This window comes from Ambystoma mexicanum, chromosome 11 (assembly GCF_040938575.1).
Source record: "Ambystoma mexicanum isolate Mex_15411 chromosome 11, UKY_AmexF1_1, whole genome shotgun sequence".
Classification (NCBI taxonomy): Eukaryota; Metazoa; Chordata; class Amphibia; order Caudata; family Ambystomatidae; genus Ambystoma; species Ambystoma mexicanum.
This window is the reverse complement of record NC_090934.1, coordinates 861,795,366-861,808,657: the sequence shown is the minus strand read 5'-3', so window position 1 is coordinate 861,808,657 and position 13,292 is coordinate 861,795,366. Positions and strand designations below refer to the sequence as shown.

Here is a 13,292-nt window from a genome sequence, read left to right as displayed (position 1 = left end):
ACTCAGTTACCCATTGGTCGTGATATTTTTTAATCCGCTCTGCGTACCCTGGGAGATTCTTACAAATATGTGATAAGGGTGTTTCAGCCCCCATCTCTGTGCCCTCCTAGTGCTTATATGTCTCTGTGTGTCTGCAACTCCAATGGTAATGTAGTATCAATATTATTTTTCGTATTCTACTTCACATTCAATGTTATGCTCGGTTGGGCTCTCCCTCCCTCGACTGTACAATACGAAACTGACTGTACACAGTTTCTACTTTGTTCTCTTTGGAGGACACATACAAGAGCAACCCATCATTTATTTTGACAATATCAACCCGGAAATCAAAAGGCACCCACTCACGTCACTGTATCACCGTTGCCTTCAAAAAAGTTTTATCCGGTCACACTTACCATGACCATTTGACAATTATACATTTATAGCCGTTTTACACATTCGCAACCTCAAATTGCCCCATGACACATACGAGGTGCACACACCTCTTGGTAACACTCAGTACACCATTCACGCTGCCCTCCCTTTCCTCCCTAGCCGGCTGTCCCTGTCTGTCTTACTTAGATAGATGAATGCGCATATGCATATATTTATATGTTTTAACCTGCTCTCCCCCTTCTAGTAGGCCCCCTTTTCTCTTACTTTCTTCCCAAGTTCGTGCTAATCTTGGTTTTTATTCTTCCCCTACCCCTAAAGAAAAAGAAAAGAAAGAAGTAATAGCGATCACTAATATATTCTCAGTGCCCCCTTTTGCTGAACACTTTTATCTTATATTTCACTTCGTCATATATTCCCAGTACTAGTCAATATAGCACTATGCGGCGCCGCCTTCCACCCCCTTTCGGAGCTAGGTTCCCGTCACTTCTATCTCTTATTCACCTCGTAATCCTAATGGCCATATGCAAAGAAAAAGAAAGGAAATTTTTCAGAATGATCTTTAGTATATCTTCGTACCCCCTTTTCGTTCCCTATCCTACACTTCTCTCCCCGCTCCCTTTACAATCGCTCACACTCAGTACTCACGTGCCCGTCTTGAACCGATAGTCTCCGAAACTGGGTCCGTCCAGGCAGTGTCGCCATCAGCTCAACAGTCAGCCCCGACTCCGGCGAGCGGTACTCAAAGGGGATTTTTCAACCGGGATCCCGTACCCTTTCTCTATTGAGTGCGCACTTCTTAGTGTACCGGTCGCCGTTGGCGGGCAGCCTCCCGGAGCCGGCTCACCGTGCGTATCCCTTTTCGACCGGAGATTCTCGTGCCAAAAAGGGGACGGTTATAATGAGTTAGGAAGAAATAATATCACGCTATCGGGGTCACCACTGAAGGCAAGCGTCCCCAAACAGCACGATCCTCCCCGCAATGAGAGACAATGAAGGACTCTCCCAAAATGGGAATAAGGCCAAGACAGAGTGCGGGTGAGCGTAAATGGGAGTTTATCAATCAGAATAGGGCATGCAAAGGACTCTGCAAACTCCGAGAGCGCTCTGTCTGACAATAGCAAAGACAGGCGTATATATTTACAAAAGACGTCATAAAAACCTACACACTATAGGGGGCACAAGTTCAATGGGATTGGGTGGCGATGACTAACTATAGGTGCTGCTGCGATGCGGTTGGCTTCGGCTGGAAGACGTCACCGGTCAGCCTCGTGGGTTGGGCTCTGCCTGGCAGGGTGGCGGAGTTCATCCAGGCGGTGTTGTGGGGCCATCGCGGCCGGTGGCAGAGACGAATGTCTTTTCCTGACTTATTAGCCCTATGCCATGCACACCGCAGTCACTCAGGCATTTTGATATTATCTTCTTTAGTAAATCTTTCAATAGGTTATACAACAGGTTAATGCAACACAGGAGGAATGTACCTTGTGAGGGGTCTGGAGGTAATACGTCAGGACATGGTTACCAGTGTCCTGTTGACCAGGGCCATAGGTCGAGGGGCTAAGCTTCGGGGCCTGGGACGGGCGGTACATGTCTTTCTGCCTTGTTAGAAGTTGTTATGGATGTTCCGCTGTGTGTTGTCAAAGTGTTGGGTGTCCTGATTGCACAGGGCCATAAGTCTGAGATGGTCCGGTGGGTTGTGAGGTTTACGAGGGGGCGCGTGTGTTCAGGCAGAGGTTTACTGCTGTGCTGTAAATAATGCAGGTGGCGGGTGGTGGCCTTGGGTGCTACAGAGGGGGTTACAAGTCTTTCAAGCGGCTCCAGTCTAGTTGGGGGAGGTAATGCAGCGCGGCGCGGTCTCTGCTCTCATGCCTTGGCAGCCTTCGCAGGGTGGTAGGGGGAATGGCCTTGCCCGTATTTCACAAAGGTATCTCACTCGTGTGTTGCCGATTTAGGTAAAAACATCACAAACATTTGAACACTCTATAATACTTATTCAAAACAAATACAATACATGCATTTAACCTTTGCTGGATGTGTCTCGATTATACCCAGCCTGAGCACCTTATTTATACATTATGTTTTAACAAGTACAGTATTTAGTTATATGCATATATATTTGCAGTAAGTGAGGTAGAGTTAGGATTGGTGGAGAACATAGAAAGTAACCCGCCAATTGTTCGTAACTGTGGTGGTACATGTGGGGCCTAGACATGCACACATGACATGCGCCTTTCCGTGCATCCTTCACATGGGCCCTCTGTATGGTTACATTTGTTTTCTTGTGTTCTCTAGCAGCATTAGTTCAGTTATGGCGCGAGCCCATGGGGTGTAAGTTTTCCAGTCATACACGTAACAAACAGATTCCTGGTGCGTTCCTTTATTATTGGCACCCAACTGCAATGGTATAGGCTCACCATCGCTTATATCATGGGAGCATGATTTCTTGTAATTATACATCTTACAGGTTTTTGTAATATAAGGGATTTTATGGAAGAAAAGCATCCCTTGCAAGTAGTCTCAACATTAATATACAAAGATTGTCTGTCATCTAACGACCATTTTACTGTTATTTTCATTTGCCTAGGCCTGTTGGCCGGGTCATGCTGGGAGCGATGATACTGCGGGAGGTGAACTGTTACAATGTTACTGTATTACACTAGCTCATGTCCGTCTTGTTCGTGGGAACGTGCTCGCAGCGGATCTGCCAGGGTGCTGCGGCAACAAGGATGACTGAAACCCTCCAAGGGTGGGGGCCGCGCTGCAGTGCGCTGAGCTCACACCATCTTTTCCAGACAAAATGGTTTCTGGGCCTAGCTAAATTTTAATACATGTGGGCAGTTAATACGTGCGGGCAATGTCTCCAGTGGGTGAACCCTCCACCACCTGGGCCCGGGTGGCATGAGGGGACGCCCAAAAGAGCCATAGTCCTCACCTGGGGAGAAAGCGTAGGCGAGGGGGGGTCTTCTTGGACCAGTCCTCCCCCACAACTTGTATCATAATATAATAATTTGGTGATTTTTTATAAAGCTTCATGTAGATGGACTACTTCTTAACTATGTAATAGTCACTGCTATAACCCACTGATGGTACTTGCCTTACAGACCACAGAAGGATGAAGGAACTAGTCGGCCCAATCAGGGTATCAAACTTCTCGCATGGAATCATCCCATTCCTGAAATTAGCATGTTGCAAGAGCTATCCATCGGGCATGCAATTATTTGCCAGAAGTTATCATTATATATCCAGGTACACACACACCAAGGCAGCTACTGAAATTACTTGCCAAAGAAGCCATACCATTTTCTAGATATTGCCGTCCTACTGTCAGGCACTCTCACTATATGACAGATTGTATGTATTTATTGTGAATTGGTTGAAGAAAATAAAATCTTAAACAAATATCTTCCATATATAGCAGATTGTGCCATTAAATACTCATGCATGCAGACCATTTGGCAGATATTACTGGTGCTATCTACTTGAATTTTATGGCACCACGACTGCTTTTTCTCATAGCCTACCTACTTCTCTTGTCTTCCCCAATAGCACTTTTAAGCAGTCTCGAGGCACTCACTGTAACCTAGCCGTACTTAATATAGCTGGGAACTGTCCCCGTTATCCCCACCGCCTTTCTTTCCCCTTTTACACACCTTGCATGCTCCTCTTGGAACAGTCTTTGAGGACTGTGTTCACCAACTGAAGAGCTCTGGCTTTTGCTACTCTTTCATCGGAGAGCGAAATATTTTTTTGGGGTGTGGGGTGGTATTTTGGAGTACTTTCTGTTAGAAACCTTTCTGCGAATATGTACATTCTGTCACTGATGGCGTATATGTGGTATTGGGATCGTAATGTTGAAGTACTTTTTGAAACTTGCATTCAAAAGTAGAAAAGTACCTTTGCCCGTGCCCCGCCGTGGGACTAAAGCTTAAGCTCTGAATGAGACTGACGACCAAACACTGGCTTTGTAAGTGTGAAACACATTACCTCCTAAAATATAGTGCAAGCGGCTCCTTTGTCTACTGCATTCTGTAGCAAACAGAAGCGGGCCCTCTGCCCCCACTACGTTCTTGCAGTTGACGCAGCTGGTAAAACACCAATGAATGGGAACTCGGTACCTACCCCTCCCAGCGCGCTCCGAGTGATCTGCCTCAGCCAATAGAACAGCACAGAACAGGTGGTGCGCTTCTGGTGGGCGGAGCTTTCTCCGGTAGGCGGACTAGTGCTGCGATGGGCGTGGTCTTTGACTGTGGTAGGCGGTCCTGTGAAGAGGCCGGGCGGGAGTGTTTAGTCAGTGGGCGTGTCTTCTGTTGAAGTTGCTATGGCTGAGCGGTAGGCGTGGCAGTGAGCAGCCTGGAGCCGTATATTTTAACCCGTTATGGGGGCGTGTTCTTCTGAAGTGGGTGTGGCCTCTGTATCTCTAGTCGACGTATGATGGTAGCCTTTCTCCGGCGGCATATGCCGATGGTCCGCAGCTAGAGCCTGATGCCGAACGCTGCGAACGGAAGGTCGGGCGCGGCTGAGCGATCTACGTGCCACAAGGACTGATAACAGGTGCGTGTGTGAAGCATGGCCCGGGTCGGGTCACGCGCTCTGAATGTGGGCGCATCAGGTGCGGCTTCTGTAGGCGCATCATCTGGAGTGTGAGATGCGGGCCCGGGCATCAGGTATGAGGGTGTGAGTTATTGCGCGGATGTTGGCGATTCTCTGCTTCAGTGGGCGTGAGGGGGAGGAGGAGGATAGTGTTTTGCTGGGATGTCGGGTATACGTGGATGGACCGACCGAAGATGTGATGGGGGACCATTTCAGAACCCCCCTCCCGCATATGTCACCAACAAATATGCACGCATGTGGTATAGCTGGTGTTGAGTGTCAAATCCAATCCGTAGTGGCACCATTTTAAATGCGTTTCGTGGGGCACAATCCGTTTCAGTTGGTATGGCCAGAGCACATGGTCACCCCTTAATGAATATGTTATAAGAATGATTGGAAACGTATCTGTTTTGTTTCGTCTTCGTAGCTGGCAGAAACAGTCGTGTTTAAGTGACACTGACCTTCGTTTAGGAAAATCATTCTGAGATTTCGACTTTCATCTTTGAAGCTGTTCCTTATTAATAAAGACTTGTCAACCTAGAGCTTCTGCATGCCTTAATAAAGTTAACGCATGTCATGTGTGGTGACAGTATTTCACCCAGTGCTGTATTTTTTTTTCTTTGCAGACTCGCTCTGTAGTTTTAAGTTGTATGTAGTTAGTGCCAGACTTCAAATAAAAAGAATGCAAAGAAAAATAAAGACTAGGGGAGGTACCTGGCAAGCCCCAGCTTGAGATCTGCATGTCTGCGCTTTGAATCCAGTGATCGTTCATAGGTAAAGGACTTCAAGAGTGTCGCTGTCTGGTGCATAGATGATAATGGAGTGTATTTGTTTCCTAGTGCCAATTGAGATTGGCGTATTCCTTGGTTTTGACCCAAGTTCCACACCAAAGAGTTACATTATTTGTAGAGCCTGCCAGATTATTTTATGAATGTTTTCTGTCCTCTGCATAGCAGAACAAAGAAAAGCAACCCGGAGAGGAACGAGGAGCTGACATCCCAAATAACCTGTATTTTTGGTTATTCAGAGGGAGTGGGGGTTGCTTGTTGGGAAGCAGCCAAAGCATAGGGAACCATTTCAATTGAAAATGATGAAATGCCCCATTGCCGGCTTAGCGTAGGATCACTTGTGTTTGTAGAACATAAGGTCTGCACATTTTCTAGGACATAACGATCCGATGTGGAGTATTGTTTGGAACATCTGCTGAGGAACCTGGGCTGGGTGCGGATGTCAGGCCTTATCTGGGCCCTGAAGGGCATGTGTAGGTGAATTCATGGAAATAGATTCAGCAACAGGTTCGGATGTGGGGCATTGCATGGGGCAACATGTAGCATCTGGCATGGGTATGGGGCATCAGGTGTTGGTGTAAGGGATCATTTTAGGCATAATGTCTGGTTTTGAGGCATCCTCAAGAGCATTAGGTGTCATTGTGTTGGGATCAGGTGGGGCATGGATGCTGCTGTGGGACACCAGGTCAGGGAAATTAGGCCTTGATGTATTGCACGAGGAGCATCACCAAGGTTTTCAGGCATCATCATAGGTATCATGTGTAGACATGCGGGATCATCGGGCATCCAGTTCATATGTCAGCCATTAGGAGCAGATGTGAGGCTTCAAGTGCTATTGTAGGGCATCACGTGCAGATGTCGAGCATTGAGTGCAGTGTAAGTCATTATTTGCCAATATGGGGTATATTAGCTGCCTATACAGTCATGGTGTGAGGCTATGCATATCCTTTGGGGCATCAAGTGTGTGTGTTGGCCATCTGTTGGATTTGGGGGAATCAGTTTTTGGCTCCAAGATCTGGTTTCATGTCATATTTAGCTCTGAGGCCCAGTCCCAGGACAGTCCTTTTTTCTGTAGATAAGATGTCAGTATTGTTCGAGGGCCCAGTCCCTATTGTTGCGTTAGTTCTGAGGTATGGGTCTGCTGCTTTCGGTTTTGGTTCTAATGTTGGATCATCGCTGGTGTGAGGTTTGGTTTTGAGGTACATTCTTTTGTGTCAGGTTCTGGTCTGAATTCCGGTCCCTTTGGATATGGATGTGATTCTGAAGACTGATGCTTGGTGTCGGGTTCAATTCTACGTTGTGATTCTTGGTGCTAGGTGTAGTTCTTATTTCTGTTCTCAGTGTCAGGTTTGTGTTCCATGTCAGGTTCATTTCTGAGATCTGGTACTGTGGAGTCTGCTCTGGTTCTGATGTATTGTCCTGGTGTCATGACCAGCGGGAGGTCTGATCTTTGGTCACAGGCTCGGTTCAGAGGTCTAGTCTCAGGTATGTGGTTTGCTTCTGAGAGACATTACCTCAGGTGTAATTATTTGAACTGATGGCTTTTCTTTGATGTCAGGTTTGCGTTTGAGGGCTGGATTCTGCGGTTTCAGAATTGTTTCTGGAAATTCATCCAAGGGGCAAACCTTCAAGTTGCAAGCTACTAGCCAGCTATAAAAAAAAGTTTCTTACCACCTCAATTCTATAGATACACACAATTTCTTACTTGCCAAGAGGTAAATATCACTAGCCAGTGGTGAGTGCCCATTTTGCATCCTGATTCATTGATACTGTTAAATTCAATTAAGATATCAGGGCCTTGTTGACTTATTTGGTTGTGAGGTCTGTCCACCTCATGTCAGGGTTGGTTCTCTGTATTGGTACTTTTGTCAGGTTTAGTTTGGGGGTTCCGTTTCTAGTTCTGAGGTGAAGTCCCTGTTTGCATACTCCATTCTGACGTTTGGTCTCTGGTTTTAAGTTAATTTATGAAGTTCGTTCTCTAGTGACAAGTAAAGGGATACGTTATGGACTGTGTGCCATTAATTCTGGAGTTGAGTGCCTGTCCCTGGTTGGTTTGTTTCTGAGTTCTAATCTTTGGGCTCAGGTACATTTCTGAGGGCTAGTCACTAGTTTGGGAGCTCCTTTTCAAGTTCAGGTCTGATGTCTGGTATCTGGCTTCAAGTCCTTATTGTACCAGGTTCATTCCTATGATCCTATTTTCTGGTGTTAGGCTCAGTTCTGTTATCTGGGTCCAAAGACATGTGATGTCATGTCCGTTTTGGAAGATTTGCCTCTCGGGTATCTGATTTTCTTCTGTGTTAGTCTTTGTTTTTAGGTTTGGTTCTGAGGACCAGCCGCTTTGTCAGGTTTAGTTTGCATGTGCAGTCTCTAAAGCCTGGTTTAGTTTCAAGGGTGGTGTCTTGTTAATTCCTGAGGTATCTGGTTTAGTTCTGCAGTACAGCCGCTTGTGTCAGATTTGGTCCTGCTGTCTGTCGTCTCATGTTTGGTTTTGAAGTCTGAACACTGTTGCTAGGAACTTTTTTTTAACTCTTTTCTCTGGTGTCACGTCTGATCTTGCACAGGTTGTCAGATGAGTTTAAGAGAACATGCTGCTAATGTTATAGATCAGGTGGCAGGCCTAGTTCTGAGATTCGGTCAGAAGACCACTCTAATTCTAATATGTGATTCTGAGATCCAGTCTGTGGTGCCTGGTTTCATTTTGAGGTATGGTTCTGTTATTTGATTTGGTTTGATGCCAGGTTCTGAGGTTCATTCTGCTGTTTTGCCTAGTTCTGTTGTTCGGTCCACAAATCTATTACCTAAGTTGTCAGATTTGGTTGCAAGATTTTCTCCATGTAATGTCAAGCTAGGCTTTTAAGTCCACTTATGAAGTTGTATTCCTATGGTATAGGTTAGCTTTCCTGTGTGAATCTGGGATCTGGTCTGTAAGGTATTAAGTTTGTTGTTAGATCTGGTCCCTGTGATGTAAGACTGGGCTCTAAAACCCAATCCCTGTGGTGTCCAGTGACAAACCTTTTGATGACATCACTTCTCCCCAGGAGGGAGACCTTCCCTGTAACGTTAGGGTGGTGCAGCAGCTTACCAATAATCCCCCTTGGGGTGGTAACACATGGGAGGACCTTCCAGGGGAGGATTCCCCTCTTAGGGTTGGAGACATTCATTCTGTGGTTCCCTTCCCTGTGCCCCTTCCATCTGAAAACCCACGCTACCCACCACAGTCTTATAACACTCTTCATAGTGCTAACATGTTCTATTGTAACATGGTAGACTCCTCAAGTACTCAGAACGAGGAGGCCCTGAGGAGACATGAAGATCAATCCCTTGAAAGTGATAAAGGACTCTAATAGTCCGCCGGGGAGGAACTGGCAACATTGTATAAAAAGATACAATGCACTAAACAAAGTGTCAAGTCCAGCTGGGAACAGCAGCAGTTGTGGAGCAGACCGCAGACGGGAGTTACAAACTCTGAGGACAGACTGCAGAACTGAGGACACCGGCACCCAGCTGAGAGAGTCCTGCAGGAGCAGACCTGACTATAAAACCAGAGAAGAGAAACAGCGGAATGCCCTCAATGAGGTGGACCGTTTGGTCCAACAACTACGCTGACACCATACAGAGACAAGGACCGTGGAGCCATCGCAGAACAGCAGAAACGGAACAGAAAAACCAGAGCAGCTGCCAACATGGTCCCCAGTCCAAAAAAGAACCAGCGACGTGCCACAGCCCAGAAGAAGTTAAAGGGAGGCACTGGCGATCTGGTGGATACAGGGTTGGCGGAGCAAAAGGCTGCTAGTGAAAGAAACTGTGAACTGTGTGTCTGGAGTAATTTCCCTTGGCCCAATGGCAGAAATAAGGCTACTGGTGGAAGAGTCTGTGACCTGTGCATTGGGAGTAACAGAGGCAGAGACAAGGTTACTGGTGAAATAAACGGTACTTTGTGCATCAGGAGTAATCTCCCTCGGCCCAGTGGCAGAGACAAGGCTACTGTTGAAAGAAACAATGTGTATTGAACATCATCTCCTTTGGCCTAGTGGTGGAGATAGAGCCACTGGTGTAAATGACTCTAATCTCGACATCAGGAGTGGTCTCACTCGTCACAGTAGCAGTGCACAAACTACTGAAGAAAAAAACAGTGCAGTGTCGGTCAAAAGTAAACTCCCTCATACCAATCTCATCAAGAGAGGTACTGTTCAAAGTTGGGAATAATTTGTAAATCTTTAGAAAACCAAAGAGAACCTCTTTGGACCATTACCCAGGGTGCAAAGGAGGAAAGTGCAACACCTACTGGGGAAACTGGCATAATTTAAACGGCTGATTAAAAGTGTTTGTTGATCATACCAAGGGGAAAAAAAATGCCAGGAGAAGGGAGACATTCTCCTGGTTGGCAAATCAGACCCTAGAGTAATAGACAAGCTAAAACTTTTGAAATCCTTGTTGGAAATGAGTCAGGAGAAAGGAGATGGCCTCTTGGCGTCTCAATTTAAATTCAGTGTTCAGTGTTGGAAGGCCAAAGCCTTGTGTTAATCAGGAGGAGGGAATCATCCTTCTGAATAGTATTTAGTGATTTTGTGTTAGTAGTGGTAGGGCTAGATTTGGAGTTTGGACGTAGGGCAGATTTATTAGTTGAATGGACATTCTGACTGGGCTGACCCAAGGTGATTGTTTATTAGGTAGGATATCCCTGTAGAGTTAGGGATAGTTAGGTTTTCTTTTCTTATAAATAATCTCACTTTGAATCATGCCACCTCTGTGTTCAACTCCTTTTTCTGGCGCCTTCCACACCAGTTCAGTGCTGAGGTCGATGTCTGTGGTATATAATGAGTTTACCACTTCTGTAGACTAGTCAGTTTTGATTGTGTGCTTCTGTCCTGCTGCTGGATCCCTTTGGTGTCTAGTATGCAGTGTGGTTTTTAGGCATGGTCCCGTGATGTCCAGTTTGGCATTGAAGTTTATTTCTGTAGGTCTCCAGTGATTTGTTTGTTTTATTTTGAGATTTAGCTATGAGATCTGGTCCCTGTGGTTTCAAGTTTGGCCTTGAGGTGTTGTTCGCATGTCTGTCCCCAGGGGTTCTCAGGCCAGGTTTAGAAGTGTGTCTGAGATCCCCCTGATGGTTACTTCTCCTTTCTCTCCAGGATGGGCTCCGGAGCACACAGCAGTGATGGCGATGGCGAGGCCAGTCCGGTCCAGTGTTGCAGCAAGCAGTACTCGTGGGCTGAGGTGCAGCGCTGCTCCGGTCCTGGGGAGCGTTGGCTGGTCATTAACCGGAAGGTCTACGACATCAGCAAGTTCTACCGGCAACACCCTGGAGGACCTCGTGTCATCAGTCACTATGCAGGCCAGGATGCCACAGTAAGCACTTGACTCCCTCAGTCAAGGGGGTTATACATACTACAGACTCATTGACTAACCTGGTGGCCAATTGGGGAAAGGCACAACAGTAGACAAGTAGTGAGTCTTTGTAGCCTTGGTAAAACACTTTGGGTTGGTGAGTTATTGTAAGTGTGTGGTGAGTTTATGACACAGTGTCTATTTTTTAATTTAGTACAATGTGAGGTGGACCAATAGGTCAAGGTGGGTGAACAAGTAGTGCAGCATGGATTGATTAGGTAATGCAGTGTCAATAGGGAAGTGATTGCAGTGGGTTTTCGGATGGTCTGCAGTTTGCAATGTGCATATACTGCAGTGGGGGGGTAGACATGTAGTGCAGTTATTGGTAAATGGGCATGGAGGGTGCAAAAAGCAGGTATTACAATCTGCGGTGGGAATGTCATGCATTGAGGGATTAGTAGGTAGCAGAGAATAGTGTAGAGGCAGGTGATGCAGTGAGGGGTGGACAGGTAGAATATTGTTGTCAGCTCAATGCATGGTAAGCAGATACCACATTGTCATGTTGAGCGGTACAGTGTGGGGATAAGGTGGCGTACTGTAATTAGGTACCAAAGTATGGTTTGGGCTGGTGGTGCAGTTGTGGGGTGGGCATTTCGGTGTTGAGAATCATGGAAGGATTGTTCGGTATGCAGCGCAGTGAGAGGCATGTAGGCAGCGATTTGTGTGGTTAGCACTAGTGGGTATGCAGGTAGTGCATAGTGGGAAGGTAGGGGATCGACAAGTGGGCAGCTGTACAGTGTTGGATGAGATGGCACCACAGTACATGGTGGTCAGATGATGCAGGGTGGGCAGTTATTCCACTTTTCCATTGGCCAGTAGAGTAGTGTTAGGTAGGCTGGCATAAGGAGCAGTGTAGAATTGCGGCGTGGAGTTGCCAGGTAGTTATGGGGCATGCAGTGACTTATGGGGTTAGCAGGTATGCTGTTTTACATGAGCAGGTAGTGTGGTGTAATTTCGGCATATATTTCAGGGTGGATAGTTTAGTGCTGGTGTGCAGACAGCACATATGGGTTTCATTGCATTGTGTGGGGATCACATACAAGGTAGTGTACTGAGGTAGAGCATTAATGGAATAAGAGGTGGTCGAGCCATGCTGTCCGGAGGGGGCAGGTGTCACAGTGCAAGTGGGCATGGATCACAATGTGGAAGTCTCAGGCAATTCATTGTGCTGTGGGACGTTCTTGCAGGGTGAACAGGCGGTGTGGGGTAGGTGTTGGTGCTGTTTGTAATGTGAAGGTAGTTTAGTATGCATAGGGTGCTAGTGCTGGTATTGGATGTGCCCATTTTGCAGTGGGGGTGGACGGGTAGTGCATTTTTGCAAGACAGGCAATGTATTATTTGGTGAGCAAGTAATGCAGCAAGGATGTGCAGGTAGCAGTGTGATGTAGTAGTGATGTAGGGGTGAGATGATTCTGCAGTGCATATTTTGCAGATTAAGCAGTGAGGGGTGACAGGTAGGGCAGTGGTTGGTGAACAGTGTGAGTAGGAGATGCTTTGTGGAGTTAGGCAGGTAGTCGGTTTTAGAGATGAGGGTTTGGTGGGGTTAAAAACTACTATAAGAAGGTTGCATGGTGTTGTCCGGCATGTATCATAACAGGTAGCTTAGTGCTGGGGTACATGTTGCAAATGTCACAATTGCATTGCACTGAGAGGTCATCAAGTGAGAGAAGGTCTGCTCAAGCAGTATGGCAAGAACAAGTCATCGATTTGTTGATTGGGCAGATGTCACAGTGCAGGATGGCATGAATCAGTGTGGTATGAGCAGGTCGTCAATTGTGGTGTAGGCAGAGATTGTAGGGTGGGTTGGGCAAACAGTGCATTGTGGCTGCGGAGTCCAGTAGGTTGCATTGCTTTGGGGGGGGGGGGGGTAGGGATTTATGGTGGTGGGTATGTATTCCAGTGAGGGATGGGCAGGTAAATCATTTTATAGAGAGCATGCAGGTAATTGCAGAAAGGGCATGAAGGCATTACAGTTTACGGCAGTCGGGCAATAACTGCAGTGTGGGGTTAACAGGGAGTACACTGTAAATTTGCCCGTAGTATAGAGTGGGTTGGGTATGATATGCAGTGTGGCTTATACAAAATCTACATTGGAAATTCACACTTTAGCTCATTGCACCACATACTGTTAGAATTGTTAGAAGAGCAAACGGC

General features: G+C 46.6%; 1 protein-coding gene across 1 annotated transcript in view; it reads left to right on the top strand.

Annotated features, from left to right (window-relative positions):
- Window positions 1-4,784: 4,784 nt before the first annotated feature.
- FADS1 (fatty acid desaturase 1) overlaps window positions 4,785-13,292 on the top strand; it is a 185,273-nt gene continuing 176,765 nt past the window's right edge. The window contains exons 1-2 of the mRNA XM_069623891.1: window positions 4,785-4,923; window positions 10,883-11,099. Coding sequence (XP_069479992.1) covers window positions 10,884-11,099 — 216 coding nt within the window. The 5' untranslated portion in view covers window positions 4,785-4,923; window position 10,883. The remainder of the gene's footprint in view (window positions 4,924-10,882; window positions 11,100-13,292) is intronic.